The sequence below is a fragment of the Plodia interpunctella genome, chromosome 29, assembly GCF_027563975.2.
Source record: "Plodia interpunctella isolate USDA-ARS_2022_Savannah chromosome 29, ilPloInte3.2, whole genome shotgun sequence".
Taxonomy (NCBI): domain Eukaryota; kingdom Metazoa; phylum Arthropoda; class Insecta; order Lepidoptera; family Pyralidae; genus Plodia; species Plodia interpunctella.
In genome coordinates this window covers 1,921,087-1,938,642 of record NC_071322.1, presented here as the reverse complement: position 1 = coordinate 1,938,642, position 17,556 = coordinate 1,921,087, and the positions used below count along the sequence as shown (strand labels likewise).

The 17,556-nt window shown below is 37.8% G+C and overlaps 1 protein-coding gene across 5 annotated transcripts in view; it reads right to left on the bottom strand.

Annotated features, from left to right (window-relative positions):
- Positions 1-17,556, bottom strand: part of LOC128682027 (uncharacterized) — a 53,042-nt gene that overhangs the window by 26,028 nt on the left and 9,458 nt on the right. For all 5 annotated transcript variants that reach the window (XM_053766483.1, XM_053766488.1, XM_053766484.1 and 2 more), the window contains exons 11-23: positions 17,436-17,550; positions 16,192-16,258; positions 15,495-15,630; positions 14,048-14,132; positions 13,442-13,529; positions 12,634-12,701; positions 12,118-12,212; positions 10,004-10,172; positions 9,134-9,223; positions 8,145-8,265; positions 7,026-7,148; positions 4,224-4,318; positions 553-3,431 (exon numbers count right to left, since the gene is read on the bottom strand). In XM_053766483.1, the coding sequence (XP_053622458.1) occupies positions 553-3,431; positions 4,224-4,318; positions 7,026-7,148; positions 8,145-8,265; positions 9,134-9,223; positions 10,004-10,172; positions 12,118-12,212; positions 12,634-12,701; positions 13,442-13,529; positions 14,048-14,132; positions 15,495-15,630; positions 16,192-16,258; positions 17,436-17,550 (4,131 nt within the window). The remainder of the gene's footprint in view (positions 1-552; positions 3,432-4,223; positions 4,319-7,025; positions 7,149-8,144; positions 8,266-9,133; positions 9,224-10,003; positions 10,173-12,117; positions 12,213-12,633; positions 12,702-13,441; positions 13,530-14,047; positions 14,133-15,494; positions 15,631-16,191; positions 16,259-17,435; positions 17,551-17,556) is intronic.

The following is a 17,556-nucleotide window of genomic DNA, read 5'->3' as shown; positions in this document are numbered from 1 at the left end:
ATATATATATATAATATATATAACTATAAATATATAACTTTATAGTTATATATATATATATATATATATGTATATATATATATATATATATATATATATATATATATATATATATATATATATATATATATATATATATATATATATATATATATATATATATAACTATAAATATAGGCACAAATCACACAGATTGAGCTAGCCCCAAAGTGAGTATGGGATACTAACTCAACGATATTATATTCTATAACATACACATACATAGATAAATAAATAAATATTTATGGACAAATCACACAGATTGAGTTAGCCTATAAACAAACAAGACACAGGTCAATATGAAAAAGATCATTTTCCATGTTGACCCAACTGGGTATCGAACCCAGACCTCCAAATGTAGCGGTCCGGCGTGATTACCATTAGGCCACGGCCAAGCTAAAATATGTTTCGTCTCTCTTGCACTTACAATATGTGGCATTGACAGAACGAGACAAAACATACTCCAGCTTAAAGTATGCTTGAACACTTTTATTTTAAAGTCATATCACCAACCTTTACAAACATGCTGCTGATGCTGGGTATTCTCACAAGCCTTAGGCGGAGGTTTCACAGGCTTTACAGCCGGCTTGGCCTTCGCGGCGTCCTTGTCCTTCATATAGCCCTCCATATGCAGGTAGCCCTTCACGAAATTCTTACAGGGGCCCTTACAGGAACTACACACACAATCATTGGTCCACTTGCAATCAGTTTTAGGGGTGTCACACGCGTCACTCTCAGATTTCGATTGTCCGTTTTTCGCCATGTTTTTAAACGCAACAGCGTTTAACGTCTGCTTCGCGTTGCGCAACGCTTGAGCGGAATATTTAGCTAACAATTCTGGATTTTGCGAACCGATAACTGATAATTTCTCCTTGCTTTGCGCGTCGTCATTTTCAATATTCAACGTCTCCTCTATGTCCTCGTCTAGCAGCTTCGCATCGATGCTCGAGCATATCGATATCACGTGTTTCTTATAAGTCTCAGGGACAGGCAATCCCTGAGTGATATAAGACTTGATCGTGTAAAAACTGTCCAATAATGACTTCTCCCCTTTCGATGTCAAAATCGCCTCGCATTTCGCTAAGAGCGCGTCGTTTTTCGATTTCTTGTCCTGATCTGTTGTTTCCGGTTTCTCATCTTTCTTAACAGGTTTCGGTTCAGGTTTTTTGACAACCCTAACGTTTGCTTTTCCTATGATTTTGCTTAGACCTTTCGCGGCTAGTATTTCACCTTCGCTCGCGTTTTGATTTTTAGTGGGGGGCGTCACTTTCGAGAATGCCTCTTTGAGTTTTTCCTCTAACTGTTCTAACCTGTACAACATCACAAGCCACTCATCACCTGTAAGCGCCTTTTTAGGCAACGTCTGCATGTATAACCTATTCATTTGTCTCAGTTTGCTAACAAAATAGTCTTTTTTCCTCTCGTTAGATAGAGTAGCGAAGTCTGGCACTTTGTATGGTAAATTCTCAGTCTTTATTATAGGCAGTCCGGTAAGTTCCGATATCACGTTGGACGCTATCTCCGGGTCGAGCAGAATCCACCCGGCTAATTGTTGAGACTCCGAGCACCTCTTGACCACATCTATGTATTTAAACTTCAGGTTTTTAACCGACGACTTTTTATCCTGTGACATTTTGGATAACTTCATTATAAGCAAATCGAAAGTGTTGCCAGCTGACGAGCTGAGCAGCTTCGTCATCTGCTGCAACGATTCTTTTGAAGCACTATCACTGTCCGAATCTTTGAAGTCTTTATTGTTTCTGAGTTCGTCTATTTTCTCTATGATTTTATCACTCTCGTTGCTACACTGTTTTCCGGCTAGATCTTGTATGTAACTGTAAAACTTATCCAACATCGCTTCGATTTCACTTTCTAATAATTCAATTGGTATGCTCTTAAACTTAGTCGCTACGTAATGCTTCCACGAATCAAATCTAGACCTAACTAAATCCCTTAACTGGTCCATACTTAGCGCGTCTTTTACGGAATTGTCGAACAAAGTGGAAGCTTTCGAATACATTTCCGAGTTAATACTATTTTTCGGCAGTGCGAATATATCACCGTCCTCTTGCAAGCATTTCGCTAATACAGGACTCTTATTCTGTTTTAAATATTCAAATACTTTGTTTATCACCACTTGAGCACTTATAGAGAATAGTAAATCGTTAAAATCTTCCTTATTATTAGATTTCTTCATCATATTCTGCAGTTCTTTTTCATCTTTCAATAATTCGGATATATCTTGAGAGTCCATTTCTAACGGGGCCACAGCATCGTCATTCTTGATTTTCCTATTACATTTTCTTTTGGCAGTGTTTTTAGTTACTTTTATGCTATCTCTATTTTTGTGTAATTTCAACTCTCTAATTTGTTTCAGTGTCTCCGGAGTGAGCTGAGCTTCATTGTTGACTTCGGGCAGTGAGCTCATGATGGACGCGAATTCTGGCAACTCGAACGACGCGTTGGCAAACTCTGTCAGTTCAGTGGAAATCTCTGGCATGTTTGCCAGAATCAGCGGCATGTTAATATCTATCGGTTCACCCGAATCGATTTTCTCTAGGAACCCTGGCGAATTTTTGTCCAAACTCATCATGAGTTCGCATATTTGCTCCAGAGACAACGCGCTAACATCTTCTTCTTTGCTATTACTGATTTTGTTATAAGAGTTGATTATATTCTGGCACACCTCCATAGCCTTCTTGATTTCCAGTCCAATAGTCACATATTTGTATATATTAGGGTCTTTCGCTTCATTCTCATCAGGTTCTTCGATTTTGATTTCAGATTCTTCCTTCACTAACACAGGCGTTCTTCTAGCATCGATCGGGAAATGTATGTCGGGTGTGGTTTGCGTTTGGAAATCAATAACTTTGTCTTTAAAATCGTTTCTATTCAAGAATTTATTCACTGTGAGCAATCGCTGGCTCGGTTTGGGGGTATACACTGGCAGCGGTTCAGATGTGGTCGGAGACATTTCTTGTAACGGCGGACTAAAAGATTCGGGGTACTTCGCTGCAGCATCGTTCTCTTGAGCGTCAGAATTGAGCGCGAAATTCCCCAACTTGGCGAGACAATACTTCATATCTTTGCATAGTTCTTGATCTTTCTCGCCCACGACCGTTTCCGTGTCGCTGACGTTGTCCTCCTTGGTTAACGGGAACGCCTCAGGAGGCTCCGCTTCTCTGTTATCTTCGGTTCTTGCTTCGTGTGATTCCGATTGCTCGGGAGCTTTTTGCTTAAGCATATGTAATATTTTGTGCGGTTTGGACAGCGGCGAGGAGGGCTTGAGTTTCCGCTTGGGCGCGGTGGTTAGCCTCGGCACCTTGGGGCTGGCGGTTCGACGTTTGCGTCGCGGTATTTCTTCTATTAACGTCACGTTGCTTTCTGGCATACTGGAAAAGAGGAATGGTGCTTAACAACGTGCCTTTAATTTATTTCGTATACGCTTCACAACTTTCAGATGATAAAATATCATACAGTAATCTGACAGATAAACTAACTGCTAGATAAATCTATTAAGCTAAAGTGTGCGGGTTTCCTGACGATGTTTTCTTTCACCGGAGGCAAATGGTGGTCTATGAAAGTGACATATTATTAAGTCAGATTACCTCTTATACTATGAAAATGATTATAGTAAACCTATTCGGGACGAGTAGGATTTGAACCTGAGACCTTTCGATTCACAATCTTAGCCACTGGACCACCATCGCTTCAAATTTAAATGCGAGTAATTGAAAATGAGTAAAAAATATTTTCACTCATTTGCACACATTATTTATTTTTTAATAAATAAATAAATATATTAGGATAAATCACACAGATTGAGCTAGCCCCAAAGTAAGTTCGAGACTTGTGTTATGGGATACTAACTCAACGATACTATATTTTATAACAAATACATATATATAGATAAACATCCAAGATCCGGGCCAATCAGAAAAAGATCATTTTCCATCATGACCTGACCGGGGATCGAACCCGGGACCTCTCGGTTTAGAGGCAAGCAGTTTACCACTGCGCCACCGAGGTCGTCAAACATATATAATTATTTCTTAAAAGCTACAAAGTACTGGCATTTCGGAACGACCACAGCTGAGAAGAAATGTCGAAAAAAAATTGAAGACTGTAGACCCCTAACCTGGCAAGGTTATTGTTTAATAATTATTTAGTCTATGGCCACTCACTTCCCCCTCTCCTGCCGCAGCTGCTCCTCCAGCCACATCCGTAGTCTATGGTAATAGAGCTGTTGATCTCGCATGTGCATCACTTTACGACGGACCTATGGAATATAAGATTGTTTTTTTACAAAAAAAATAATACAATTTCGGTGTCTTTTATATAAGGTTGAGTGAAAAGGCATTGTAGACTTCATCACTGTTTCCCTTCAGGCTAGTATGAGGTCGATCACATTAACATTAATAATTTAAATATTTGCTATACAAATCAAAGTAATTACGACTAGGTAAATCACTATAATAATTACACTCTCTTCTGGTACTCTTATATTATCAAGTTTACGTTTCAAACAAGAATTTATTTACATAAAGCTAAATAAGGTATATGGTATAAAGGTAAAACCTTAATAAATTATACACCTAAAACTTCCTCAGGAATCAAACTATATATAAATAAAAACCGCATCAAAATCCGTTGCGTAGTTTTAAAGATTTAAGCATACGTAGGGATATGGGGACAGAGAAAGCAACTTTGTTTTATACTATGTAGTGATATTTTAGATATACATATATAAATTTAAACTTATACGTTTGCCATAAGACCAGCATACTTTAGGCAACAACTCTCTTTTTACATTTTTCACATTTTTTAAAATTCCTAGACTAGCTGTTGCCCGCGGTTTTGCCCGCGGGAAAAAGTAGCCTATGACACTACAGCTCTCGAACTGTCTCCATACCAAAAAAATCTCCACAAACACACTTTCACATTTATATGGATAGTGTAGCCGGAGCATTATGATTCTTTTCTTCATGTGTTCCGGATCATCGATTTTTATACATCAACAGAAAATGCTCATCAGACTGAACAACTTCTGTTAAAGCGTAATTTCTTTATTTCCTATAGTTTAGCTGGGCCATCATTGTTCTCCATCAGGTGTTCCAGTTTTCAAAATCATTTATACCCTATATGTTGCGCAGGCTTAGTAGCTGTATAACAAAAAAAAGTTTCATTCTAATCCGTCCAGTCGTTCCGGACAGACATACAGACAGAATTTTTTAAAATTTTCTTACTCTATGACTCTATCGCCTAATCTGAATCATTTATTCAATAACAATTTACAAATTGTGTCTGAAATATAATATTCATATAAAATCTAATAATAATAATAAGTTAAAATTAAATTATAAATCGTTAATAATAAAAGGACATCATACTTAAACTTAACACACACATTTGGATGCTCACAATAACTTGTCAAGGAAAAAAAAAAAAAAAAGAAGAAAAGAAAAAACATTGTTTAGGTCACTTAAAGAAATCCTCTATTACATATTCATTCCGTTCTATCAGATAAGTCTTTAATTTGTTTTTGAACTCTGATAATTTAAGGTTTTGCCTGAACTCCACCGGTAGCTTATTAAAAGCTTTAATTGCCTGATATTGCGGGCTGTGTTCAAATACTTTTAAGTGAGGTATCATGTCAGGCGTTAAATGTTTCCTCCTCGTTGCTTCGCGTGCTATCCTTTCTCTTTCCCCTTCCAACTGGGGAAGATGCTTTTTGAAGTCTGTCAGGAGAACCAACAGATATAGACCCCGGTACAGTCAATATTCCTAACTTTTTGAAGTGAGGCCTACATGATTCTAGAGGAGGTAATCGCAGCAATGTCCTAATTGCCCGTTTTTGAGATACGAACGCTCTATTTACATTGTAGTCATAACTATTTCCCCAATACTTAATGCTGTAGCGTAGTCTAGATTCTACTAAAGCAAAGTACACCATTTTAAGCCGTTCCAAACTTATTACATCTCTAAGACTACGTAATGCAAAAGATGCCGACGAGACTGCATTTTCAATTTTGGACTGTTCTGGTTTCCAATTCAAATATTGGTCTATATAGATACCTAAAAATTTGACCTTATCAACGACGTCGATTTGCTTCCCGTTAAAGTTTACATTTAATTTTGCTTTTTTTCTGCTAGTGGATCTAAACAATATAATGTTTGTTTTGCTAGCATTTAGTTTTAAGTTATTTGACGTAAACCATTCGTCAAAAGCTTTTAAAGTCTTATCAATCTTAGTTTTTAATAAATTCATGTCAATGTCGTATATAATAGCATTTGTATCGTCCGCAAAATTTATCAATTCAATGTCAGGTATTTTCTTTATAATATAGTCACTTAAGTCATTGGTAAAAATAATAAATAGGATGGGTCCCAATATGGAACCTTGTGGTACACCTCTTTTGATGAGCTCCGTTTTAGATTTAGTTACCTTTTCTTGACCTTCTTCGATTGTTTTAATTTCTACAAATTGTTTTCTATTAGAAAGGTAAGAACGAAATAAATCAAGATATTTTCCTCTTATACCTAAGTGTTCAAGTTTTATTAATAATATGTCGTGATCCACGGAATCGAAAGCCGAACTCAAGTCAAGAAAAATACCAGAGACTTTAACATTATCATTAAGTTTTGATGTTACCAAATTTACAAGCTTGTCAATAGCTTCCTTTGTGCCTTTGCCTTCCTGGTATCCAAATTGATTGTTACTTATTATATTATTGCTTTTTAAATGTGCCACAAGTCGGTTTTTCATGACTTTTTCAAAAATCTTAGATATAATCGATAACAGAGAGATAGGCCTGTAGTTTTTAGGATCGGTTTTTGAACCTTTTTTGTGTATTGGTATAACTTTAGCAATTTTTAATCTTATTTTTATGTAAATAAAATATTCATAATAAAATAGTAGAAAAAAAATTATGTACATTATCGTACATATATATTGACAAATGGGTAGGTAAATGAAATAGAAGCACCTCGGTGAACCTCTGCAGATGGTACTCGACGCAGAGAGCGACGCAGGGCTGGCGCGCGGCGGGCGGCGGCGACCCCGGCGGCGGCGGCGGCGGCGCCCGCCCGCCCACCAGCTGCATGCACACCTGACACACACATCACATTATCGATCGATCCATACAGGATTACTATGGATATCGATAACGGAGCAATATACGAAAGTTTGTGAGGATTTATGTGTGTATGTTTGTTACTCTTTCACGCAAAGTCTACTGGACCGATTGTTATGAAACTTGGTACACGGGTGGAATATAACCTAGAATAACACATAGGATACTTTTCCTCCCGAATCTCCCACGGGAGCGAAGCCCCAGGGCGCAGCTAGTATTATAAATGCGAATGTCCGTCTGTTTGTTTTCGCTTTCAAAGCTAAACCGCTAGACCAATTTCGATGAAATTTGGTATGCATGTAGTTAAAGACCCCCGTTCAAACATCTAGTTTTCAGAATGCCAGCTGTTGCTCCTTGAACATGTTAAAAAAAATGTCGAATAGCTCCTGAGAACACTTCTCGTTACAAATGCGGACATTAAACTGTGGGAGCATTGGAAACACCAACCCATTTTACGAATAACAATAAAAAAGTTAATCTCACTCTAAGCTAAAACTAAATTGTTGACTGAAAATTATTGATGTTTATAGTTGTGCTGTTTGTTGCGTGCTGTTCTATACTGTGTATTTATTCTTTCTTTAAAAAAAAAAAGCAAATATTCTTTGTCACTATCGCACTTAGTGACATTTGAAATTGACAGAATGAGACAAAATATATTTTAGCTTAAAGTATGTTAACTTTTTTATGAATAACAGGACAAATTCGGAATAACAGGTCTATTTCGCTCCTGCCACGCCCTGGCAGAAGGCAAACCCAAGAAGTGCTGGCTTGATGTCGTCAAGGATGATATGCGTGACAATGGTCTGACAACTGGGAATACCGACCGTGCGAAGCGGAGACGAAAATGTAGGAAAGCAGACTTGGGGCTCCGACGCTCAACGGCTGAGGAAAAAACCGTAAAAAAAACTGATACAAGCTTAGCGCTCAGTGTGGGCCATTGCGTGTAGTCAATTTATTTTAGTTTTATCATACCGTGGACAACCTCTTCTGTTTCCTGTAGACCTGCAGCTGCCGGCGGTGCACCTCCGGCAGGCGCCGGTACATCGCCATCAGTTTCCGGTCCACCTCGGACAAGCCCATGTCAACGCGTTTCCTGCGATCGAGACATATTCCATAACAATTATAAATTGCGGTATGTGGTTCCGCCCTAGAATTTCCAATGGTGAAACTTAATCTCCACTAGCGGCCCAACCGGCTTCGCTCGGGTTTATATATATATATTTATTGGTGAAAACAGTACAAAAATCCGTTCGGTAGTTTTTGATTTATCGTGTACTTACATACAGACAGACGCGACAGGGAAGAGTTATTTTTATAATATGTAAGGAAAATAGGGTCCATTTTGCTTGCAGGTGAACCCAGTAAATTATACTTTACTAGATTTTGCCCGGGGCTTCACTCCCGTTCCCGTGGGAATTTTGAGATAAAATATAGTCTATAGCAACCTTGGATAATGTGCCTTTCTAATGGTGAAAGAATTTTTTAAATCGGTTCGGTAGCTTCGGAGTCTAACACAAACGCTTAACTCTTTATAATAGCATAGATTTACTCTAGGTATAAACACTCATGTGGCACGAGTAGGATTCGAACCTAAGACCTATCGATCCATAGGCGGGAGTCGTAACCATTACACCACAACCGCTTACCGAAATACAAAGCTACGATGTTTGTATAATCTCTATCAGGAGTAGTCCGCCTTAAGTTATTACCTCAAATCAAATCAAAATATTTTTATTTGCTTAAATAGGGTAGGTGATACAATATCCACATAATGGTTTAGAACAAGCCTATTTAGCCGTTGTCAACAGCATGCGAATGTTAATAAAATAGCATATTTAGAAAATTACAAAATAACTTCAGATTAAATTAAGATAAAATGTCACTTACAATCTACATGTATGTCAATTAATGTCAATGCAATAAAAAAAAAAAAAAATCTTTGATTGTGTAAAAACATTTACCTCGCCTCGTTGTCGCTCTTGTCTATGGCGGGCCAGTCGTCACAGTGCTTCAGCACGCGGTCCATCAGCCTTTCGATCGACGCTATAGACCTGGAAATAAATATTACATTACTTTATTTGTATCATATAATTTTATTTATTTATTATTCCGGGATGAAATTGTACATATATATGTCCTTCTGCGTACTTCAAACTCTGTGTATGAAAAATTTCAATGAGATTGGTTGAGTAGATACAGCGTGAAGATGTCACAAACTTAGTTTTTTCGCATTTATAATATTACTATGGATTATGAGAATTTTATTTAAAAATCATTCAATTAATTTTGTTTAGCAATAACAATAGAAGAAGATTGGGATAAATTATTCGCTTTGATCTACTGGGAGGCGTGATTCACAAATGTTGGATTGTTTCGATCCAACAAAAACTTTATGATTGTCCTCAGAAGTATGGGGGATTATCTCACAAAAGTTGAAAAGTATGGGGATTGTCTCACAAAAGTTGAAAAGTATGGGGATTGTCTCACAAAAGTTCAAAAGTATGGGGATTGTCTCACAAAAGTTCAAAAGTATGGGGATTGTCTCACAAAAGTTCAAAAGTATGGGGATTGTCTCACAAAAGTTCAAAAGATTGTTCTAACACGTAGGGGGTATTGTCCCACAAATATTTGCGGATCGTCGTAAGGATATTTGGGAAATTCTTCTTACAAACATGGAGGAATGCCCCACAAAGTTTCAAGTACTGGGCCAATTTCCCATAAAAAAAAAAACATTTACGTTTAGCATTTCCCCCCAAAAAAATATAGTTATTTTCACGCCCAACCTGGGCATGGGAGATGCGAGATCAATTTCCCACAAGAGTCCCACAGACCTGCACAGATGTCTCACGGTGCGGCAGAGGCCGCGGCCGCCGGCGCCGGCGTCGCCCGCGCCTCCGTCCACGTGCGCCGCGGCCGCCAGCAGCAGCTCCGACGCGGAGTCCAGCGAGGACGAGCTCGAGAGGCCGAGCGAACCCGAGTCGGACCCGTCCGACTCCGACACTGAAAGATAAATGGAGTATTACCGCCTTGCATGTTATAAAACAAGGTCTATCTGTCTGTTCGCGATATACTCAAAAACTACTGCACGGATTTTCATGCGGTTTTCGCTAATAGATAGTGTGATTCCTGAGGAAGGTTTAGGTGTATGATTTATAACATTTTACCCGAGCGAAGTCGGGACGGGGCGCTAGTAGTACATATATGTATACGTAAAGATCTATAAGGCCTAATACCTACTTAATATTCAGTGAGAGAAAGAATTAACAATTTATTTTCCTTGTATTAACATTAAGTTATGAAATGAAATGAAATGAAATGAAATATGAAATGAAATGAAATAAATTTATTTACACAAAGCACGGTACAAATAGATGTTACAGAACTTGTGGGTACTATGACATGCTTCGCCAAAAATATGGCATGTAAATATAAGTGTGTTTTAATAAATTTATATCTATGAATTTAATTTAATTATTCTACAATTACTCATAAAAAAAATAATAATAATAATCATTGTCATTAAAAATATTAAAATGTCATTAAATATAAAGAATTGTCATTTTCAGATAATAAGTACTAGGTATGTCACAATCAGGTCAAAACTTAATGATAAGAACTTATTCATTTTGTGTTCCAAAATTCATTCATGTCATAAAATGAATGATGTAACAGCCATTTTTTCAATTCCGAAATGAATCTCTTTTTTGGCAATTCTCTAATACATTTTGGTATTTTATTATAAACTTTTGTCGCCATAACATAACAATTGTTGCTAAAGAGAGAGGTTCTACAAATAGGTAATATCAAACGAGACGGATCTCTATGTCTGAATTTTCTGCTTATGTCACTAACTCTTGTAAAAAAGTTCATGTGTGACCTTACGAATATTCCGACTTCAAGAATGTATATTGAAGTTAATGTTAAAATATTCAGTTTTTTGAATAGAGGTCTACATGATTCCAAAGGACCTACACCACATAATGCTCTTATGCATTTTTTTTGCGTTAAAAACACTCTTTTCACATCTGTTGAGTTTCCCCACAAGATAAGACCATACCTCAAAACAGATGACACATATCCGTGATATGCTGTACGAGCAATATTACTGTTAGCGACTCGTCTCAATTTTCTAAGAGCAAATACAAATTTATTAATTTTGTTACATACACCTTCGACATGTGATTTCCAGTTGCAGTGTTGGTCTAATGTTAATCCTAAAAATTTAATTTCATTGGCTTTAGTTAAATTCTGACCTTCACATATTATATTCAAACTAGAATGTTTGGTTTGGTAATTAGAAAACACTACATATTTTGTTTTATCAACATTAACAAACATATTGTTGGACTTAAGCCACCTTGCCGTTATGTACTTATTAGCTTATCCTTACATAATATAAAAGTCACGTCGCGTCCGTTTATCTGTATGTATGAGCGGGATAAACTCAAAAATTCGATTTTTATACGGTTTTCACCAATGTGATTCCTTAGGTAAGTTTAGGTCTCTATTTTTTTAGGCGAGCGAAGTCGGGTCGGGAAGCTAGTTAGATATACTTTATTAGATAAATATTATATTTTCGTCACAAGCTTTTATTGTCATCAGAGAGATATTATTTCGTAGACAGAGACAGCTATAGTTTTATTAAGACTAAGATAACTCAGAACAAAAGTCTTGTTGCGAACTTAGACCTTGCGAACACGACCACACATTTTTATATTTCAGAAATGACTAATTAAAAAAATATCTATTGATAGATCCTACATACATACATAATTTAAATTCCATTGAAATCAGACCAACGATTCGAAAGTTTTCGCGTTACAAACATACATACATACAAAAAAAATATTTTTGCCCCAAGTTGATTTGTAGACAAAGGCAAACTCTGTCCATTTTTCTACCCGAGCGAAGTCGGGACTGGCCGCTAGTATAGTTGAAAACTCACAGTCGTCGAGGTCGCCGGTGAGATTGGAGTCGCTGTGGTCGAGGTCGGTGCTGTGGAACAACTGCAGGGATCCAGGTTCGCCGCTATCTGGCGGCCTACGGACAATACACATCAATATATAAATAATTAATATTAGGACAAATCACACAGATTGAGCCAGGCCCATAGTAAGTTCGCGGACCAAGACCCGGGCCAATAAGAAAAAGATCATTTTCCATCATGACCCGACCGGGGATCGAAACCGGGACCTCTCGGTTCAGAGGCAAGCACATTACCTTGGGTAAATATACATACATAGACTTGGTAAATGATACCAATGAGAGCGTTAAATAAATGACATATTTATTTTAATTAACACTAGATTAAACAGAGTTACTGGTATCAAACGCAAAAACCTCCTAAAGACTACTTTACATTAAAACGAGCAACTTTTATTCTACGACTTTTCGTGATTCGTAGTTTTTTTTTTTATATATAAAAATATAATAATATTTATTTATAAAACGTTTAACATACTTGGCGCCGGTTCCATCGCCTTGCTGCAACTCCCGGCCTTCCGCTTCCGGCTGCACTTCGTTCGGAGGCTGTAAGAACATCAAAAATATATCAATTGACAATATTTTATAGTATTGCATTTAAATATTACCATTTGTTTTGATAGTACCTGTCGATAAAACAGTATAAATACTGTAACAAAACAATGCTGTTTTACCGATACAGTTCTATCTCATGTGACTTTGTTAAAAATAAACGAATAGACAATATTATACTATATATTTAATCTCAATATAATATTACAAACTTGTATTGATAGTACGCGTCGGTAATAAATACAGTACTAATAGTGTAACAAAACAGTGCTGTTTTATCGATAAATACAGTGTTTAATATACCTATCACTAGCTGCGCCCCGGGGCTTTGCTCCGATGGGTATTACGGGATAAAAAGTACCATATATTACTACTTCAGGTTATATCTTAACCGTGTACCAAATTTCATAACAATCCGTCCAGTACATTTTGCGCGAAAGAGTAACAAACATACACACATACATCCTTACAAACTTTCGCATTTATAATATTAGTAAGATCGCATTGAGGTGATTTTTGTTGCGCAGCTAGTTGAAAGAGCTGGAGCAACATAGGCTACTTTTAGCCTGAGGAAGCCAGTAAACAAATCCATTCATTCATACAGAGTTTTACTGCTAACACTGGTTTCAGAACCAAATCGCCTAAAGGCGTGATTTTCACGACCACTTGCCTGCCATCTAGTGGCAACTAGTAGCGCACACCACTAGTGTATAAATAAAAAACGAATATCGAACCTTGTCCGGATGGTGGGTGCCCTTGCCGCCATTGAACTCGTTCACCGCCTGCATGATGCCGAAGAAAGATATCCGCGAACAAAACAACCTGCGACAAGACAAGTTTATTTATATATTTATATCTCAACAAACAAATCACAGTACTAACGTGAAGATTTCGGTGGCCACGATTTCGTAAAGTATAGTAGACTGTGACCACATTGCGTAATGGAAAACTGTAATACTTTGCAATAAATTCCTTTATCTAGCGTAGAATAATTTGGAAAGAGGATTTTTTAGTTTTCGCAAATAAACAAAAGTTATTGGTTAAAATGTGATGGTGGCGCTAGTGTGCAGTTATGTATCACCCTAAGGCACAAGCATATGTAATTATTTGTTAGACAAATAAAAAAAACCCCGACTATTTAAATATTCATTTCGCAACAACTTTTGGACGGCTGAGCCGATTTTCATGAAACGTGGCTAAGAACGCTCGGGATAAAATTATCTATGGCACAAAAAAGAAAACAAAACGAAAATCGGTTCATCCGTTTGGGAGCTACGACGACCACATACGTTAAACTTAATAACACCACTCTTTTTGCGTCGGCGGTTATCCGTCCTCACCTGAGCAATTGTTTCCGCTGCTGAGCGCACAGAGTCCGCGGCGTGAGACAATCACAACGGTGCTTGTATCCAGACCACGCGTTCACTGTAATACAACAAAATGTTATTAAACATTTTTTTTTTGTTTGATTCACAAATTATGTTGCGCCGCAAAACTGTGTCGGCCATTTTGTGTCGTCATTTCAATTTATGTTTTAATTTTAATGTTCTTTTTGTGTCCGCGGAAGACCAGCGTCGTGGTTAACACCGTGACATATGCTGAGCGGAAACCAATTTGGTACCTATTCCACTTTTCATATATAAGTGTAAGATTGTGCTAATTTTGTGGTGCCAAATACCAGTGGTCTTTCTTTCTTTCAGGGTGATTATATACAGTGTAAATAAAAAACGACTATATCAAATTAGGTGATGATATGCGTTGCAATGCATGATTGCCCAACTACATTCTACGGATGTTCGTGTGTCGGCGTGAATGTCAGTGTACGTTCAAACCTATACCATACATAAGGTTTTTGTTACACCGCTCGCATATAAATTTATGTTATGTAAAATGTTTAAGTTTAATAAATAACGATTATAATGCGAAAGTAACTCTCGTCTTTAAATGAAAATCGATCATTTTATTCATGTGTTATATTGTTGAATTAATTAAACGCACCTACAATTTAACAGTTGTGTATGTGACTGCGGTCTCTCTCTCTCTCTCTAGCTTAGACCCTGTCGATTTGCAAATCTGTCATTTTGCCTTGTGACGTTCTTCGCCCAACCTTTTTATACATTGGCAATATTTTGTTTTTGTCAAATATATTAGGACAAATCACACAGATTGAACTAGCCTCAAACTAAGTTCTAGACTTGTTTTATGGGATACTAACTCAACGATACTATATTTTATAACAAATACATATATAGATAAACATCAAAGACCCGGGCCAATCAGAAAAAGATCATTTTCCATCATGACCCGACCGGGGATCGAACCCTCTCAATTTAGAGGCAAGCACTTTATTACTGCGCCACCGAGGTCGTCAAAATCAGCTGTTCTATACAAAATTAAATACCTAACTTGTGGAAAATGTATGGATCAGCTTATTTTTGGAAAATTATTCAGTACCATCGACTGAGCATGTAGATTAAATAATGCGAATGTATAAGAAATCACTGTATGAGTGATATTTAATTATTTTTAGGGTTAACTTTTAGGGGGGAAATATCAAGATTCAGCTGTGATTTTCAATCCCAAGGCTGTCCCTTAGTCGCCTCATACGACATCCACTCATATGGTATACTAGGGAGTAACTACACGTCTGATATATTGTATTGTAATCGGACATTTATTGCTTAATATGCGGTGAACACAAATTTTGTTAAAGAAATAAATACTTTCTATATTTATTAATAACTTTCTCATGTAAACACTGGAGCCACCCAGACAACGTAGACTCACGTATAGCTGCGTGCGCGGCGGTGAGACGCGCCATGTGCGCGAGTCGCGCGGCGGTGGAGCGGCGGCGCACGCGCAGCTGCCGCGTCGCCAGCGCCGCCCACGCCGGCGCCGCGCCGCCGGGGCCCACCATGTCCACCTGGGGCGGGGCGGGGGCATTTATATGACTAGCTGCGCCCCGGAGCGTCGTGGGAAGTTTAAGATAAAGCGTACCCTATGTGTCGCCGTGGAAATGTGTCTTTCCAGGTTATATTCCACGCCTGTATCCCGAGGCTTCGATCCCGTGGGAATTACAGGCTACATTCTACCCTTGATACACGGGCACACATCAAACCAAGATTTTGTGTAAAAGACTAACAAATATAATAAATATATAAGACTAGCTGCGCCCCGTGAAAATTACGAGATTATATTGTACCCGTGTACCAAATTTTATAACAGTTTTTATTATAAAGTAAATTTTGCCCGAGACTTCACCCGCGTCTGTTTTATATATATGTATTTATACTACTAAGTAGACAAACAGGCATGCAGCCCACCTGATGGAAAGCGGTCACCGCAGCCTATGGACGCGTGCAACTTTCTTTTAAACCACGCAGCGGAATTTGATGCAATTTTCACTGTTATTTAAACAATTAATTCCCAACAGTTTATAGACCTCGCGCGAAACCTGGCCTGTGTATATATAAATATTGTTTACCTTGAAGGTCATCGTGGAAGCCGCCTTGAAATTCTCCAGAATCTGGCAAAACCTCTCGAACGCGTACCTAAAATCACAAACACAAGTATTTATTTTATTCATCAGCTGTTGCCCGCAACTTCGCCCGCGTAATGTTTCCGTACTTAAAGCTACATGTATGCGAAATTTCAAGAAGATTGGTCGAGTAGATAGATCGTGACGAGATAACAAACTTTCATATTTATAATATTAATAATCTAGGATATTCAGTGTGTGACGTGTGCTTCCGCCTTTGACCATTGCATATCGTCTCGTGGATGTCGTACGATATGACTATTCATAGTCGTACTCCTCATGGCCGAGGGTCGTGGTCATTACGTGGAATTAAACACACACAACAACTTTCTTGGCACTATTAATGGAGACCGTTTCACACACAAGTTAATAATCAACCTTCGCCGGAAGCAAGTGGTGGTCTATGAAAACTACTATATACATGAGTCAGATTGGTGTACAAACTCTTGCAGCACGAGTGGGATTCGAACGTGGAACCTTTCGATCCACAGACGGCGACTTAACCATTATACCACCACAGCTTCGACTAAGTGTGACTAAGTGACACATATCCTTGGCAACTGACAGGCAACAACAGCATTCACAAGGAGGGTCGACGTAAGACAGACGGCCGGATGTAAAATCACAAAATAAAATATAAAGTTTATTTTTTCTGGACTCCGGAACAAATGCAACGGGTATTAGCCGTTTATTAGTTAGTAGATTAGGGTATTAGACGTTTAGTAGATTAGGGTACTTGCCGGCTCGTCTCACATAAAACTTTATATCATAAAACAAAGTCGTGAGCCAGTTTGTCTGTTTTTAAACTTCTTTCTTTTAAACCATGCAGTTTTAAATATTTTAATTGCTGAAAGGTATATTTAGACAATCTATAAACAATATATATATAGGAAAATTAATTAATTATTTGTTATGCTAAGTACAACAGTACAAAATATGTATCCTTTTAAAGTATGAAAAATGACTATTAGACCGTGCGAAGTCGGGTCGGATCGTTAGTCTATACTATTATTATAAAGAGGTAAGCGTTTGTGAGTTTCTATGTTTGTGGCGGGTAATCTCCGAAATTACCGAACTGATTCAAAATATTATTTCACCATTAGAAAGGTACTTACATTATAGGCTATATATTATCTCAAAATTCCCAAGGGAGCGAAGCCTAGTCATCTAGCAAATAATATAAAACTTACTCTTTGAGCTGTGGCTTTTGGAACTTGCGACAGAGACAGGTGTCGTTGACTATCATCGCGCTGATCTCGTTCTGTTGCGAGAGCTGTGACAGCTGCTGGTGGATTATCTCCAGGTCTGGTG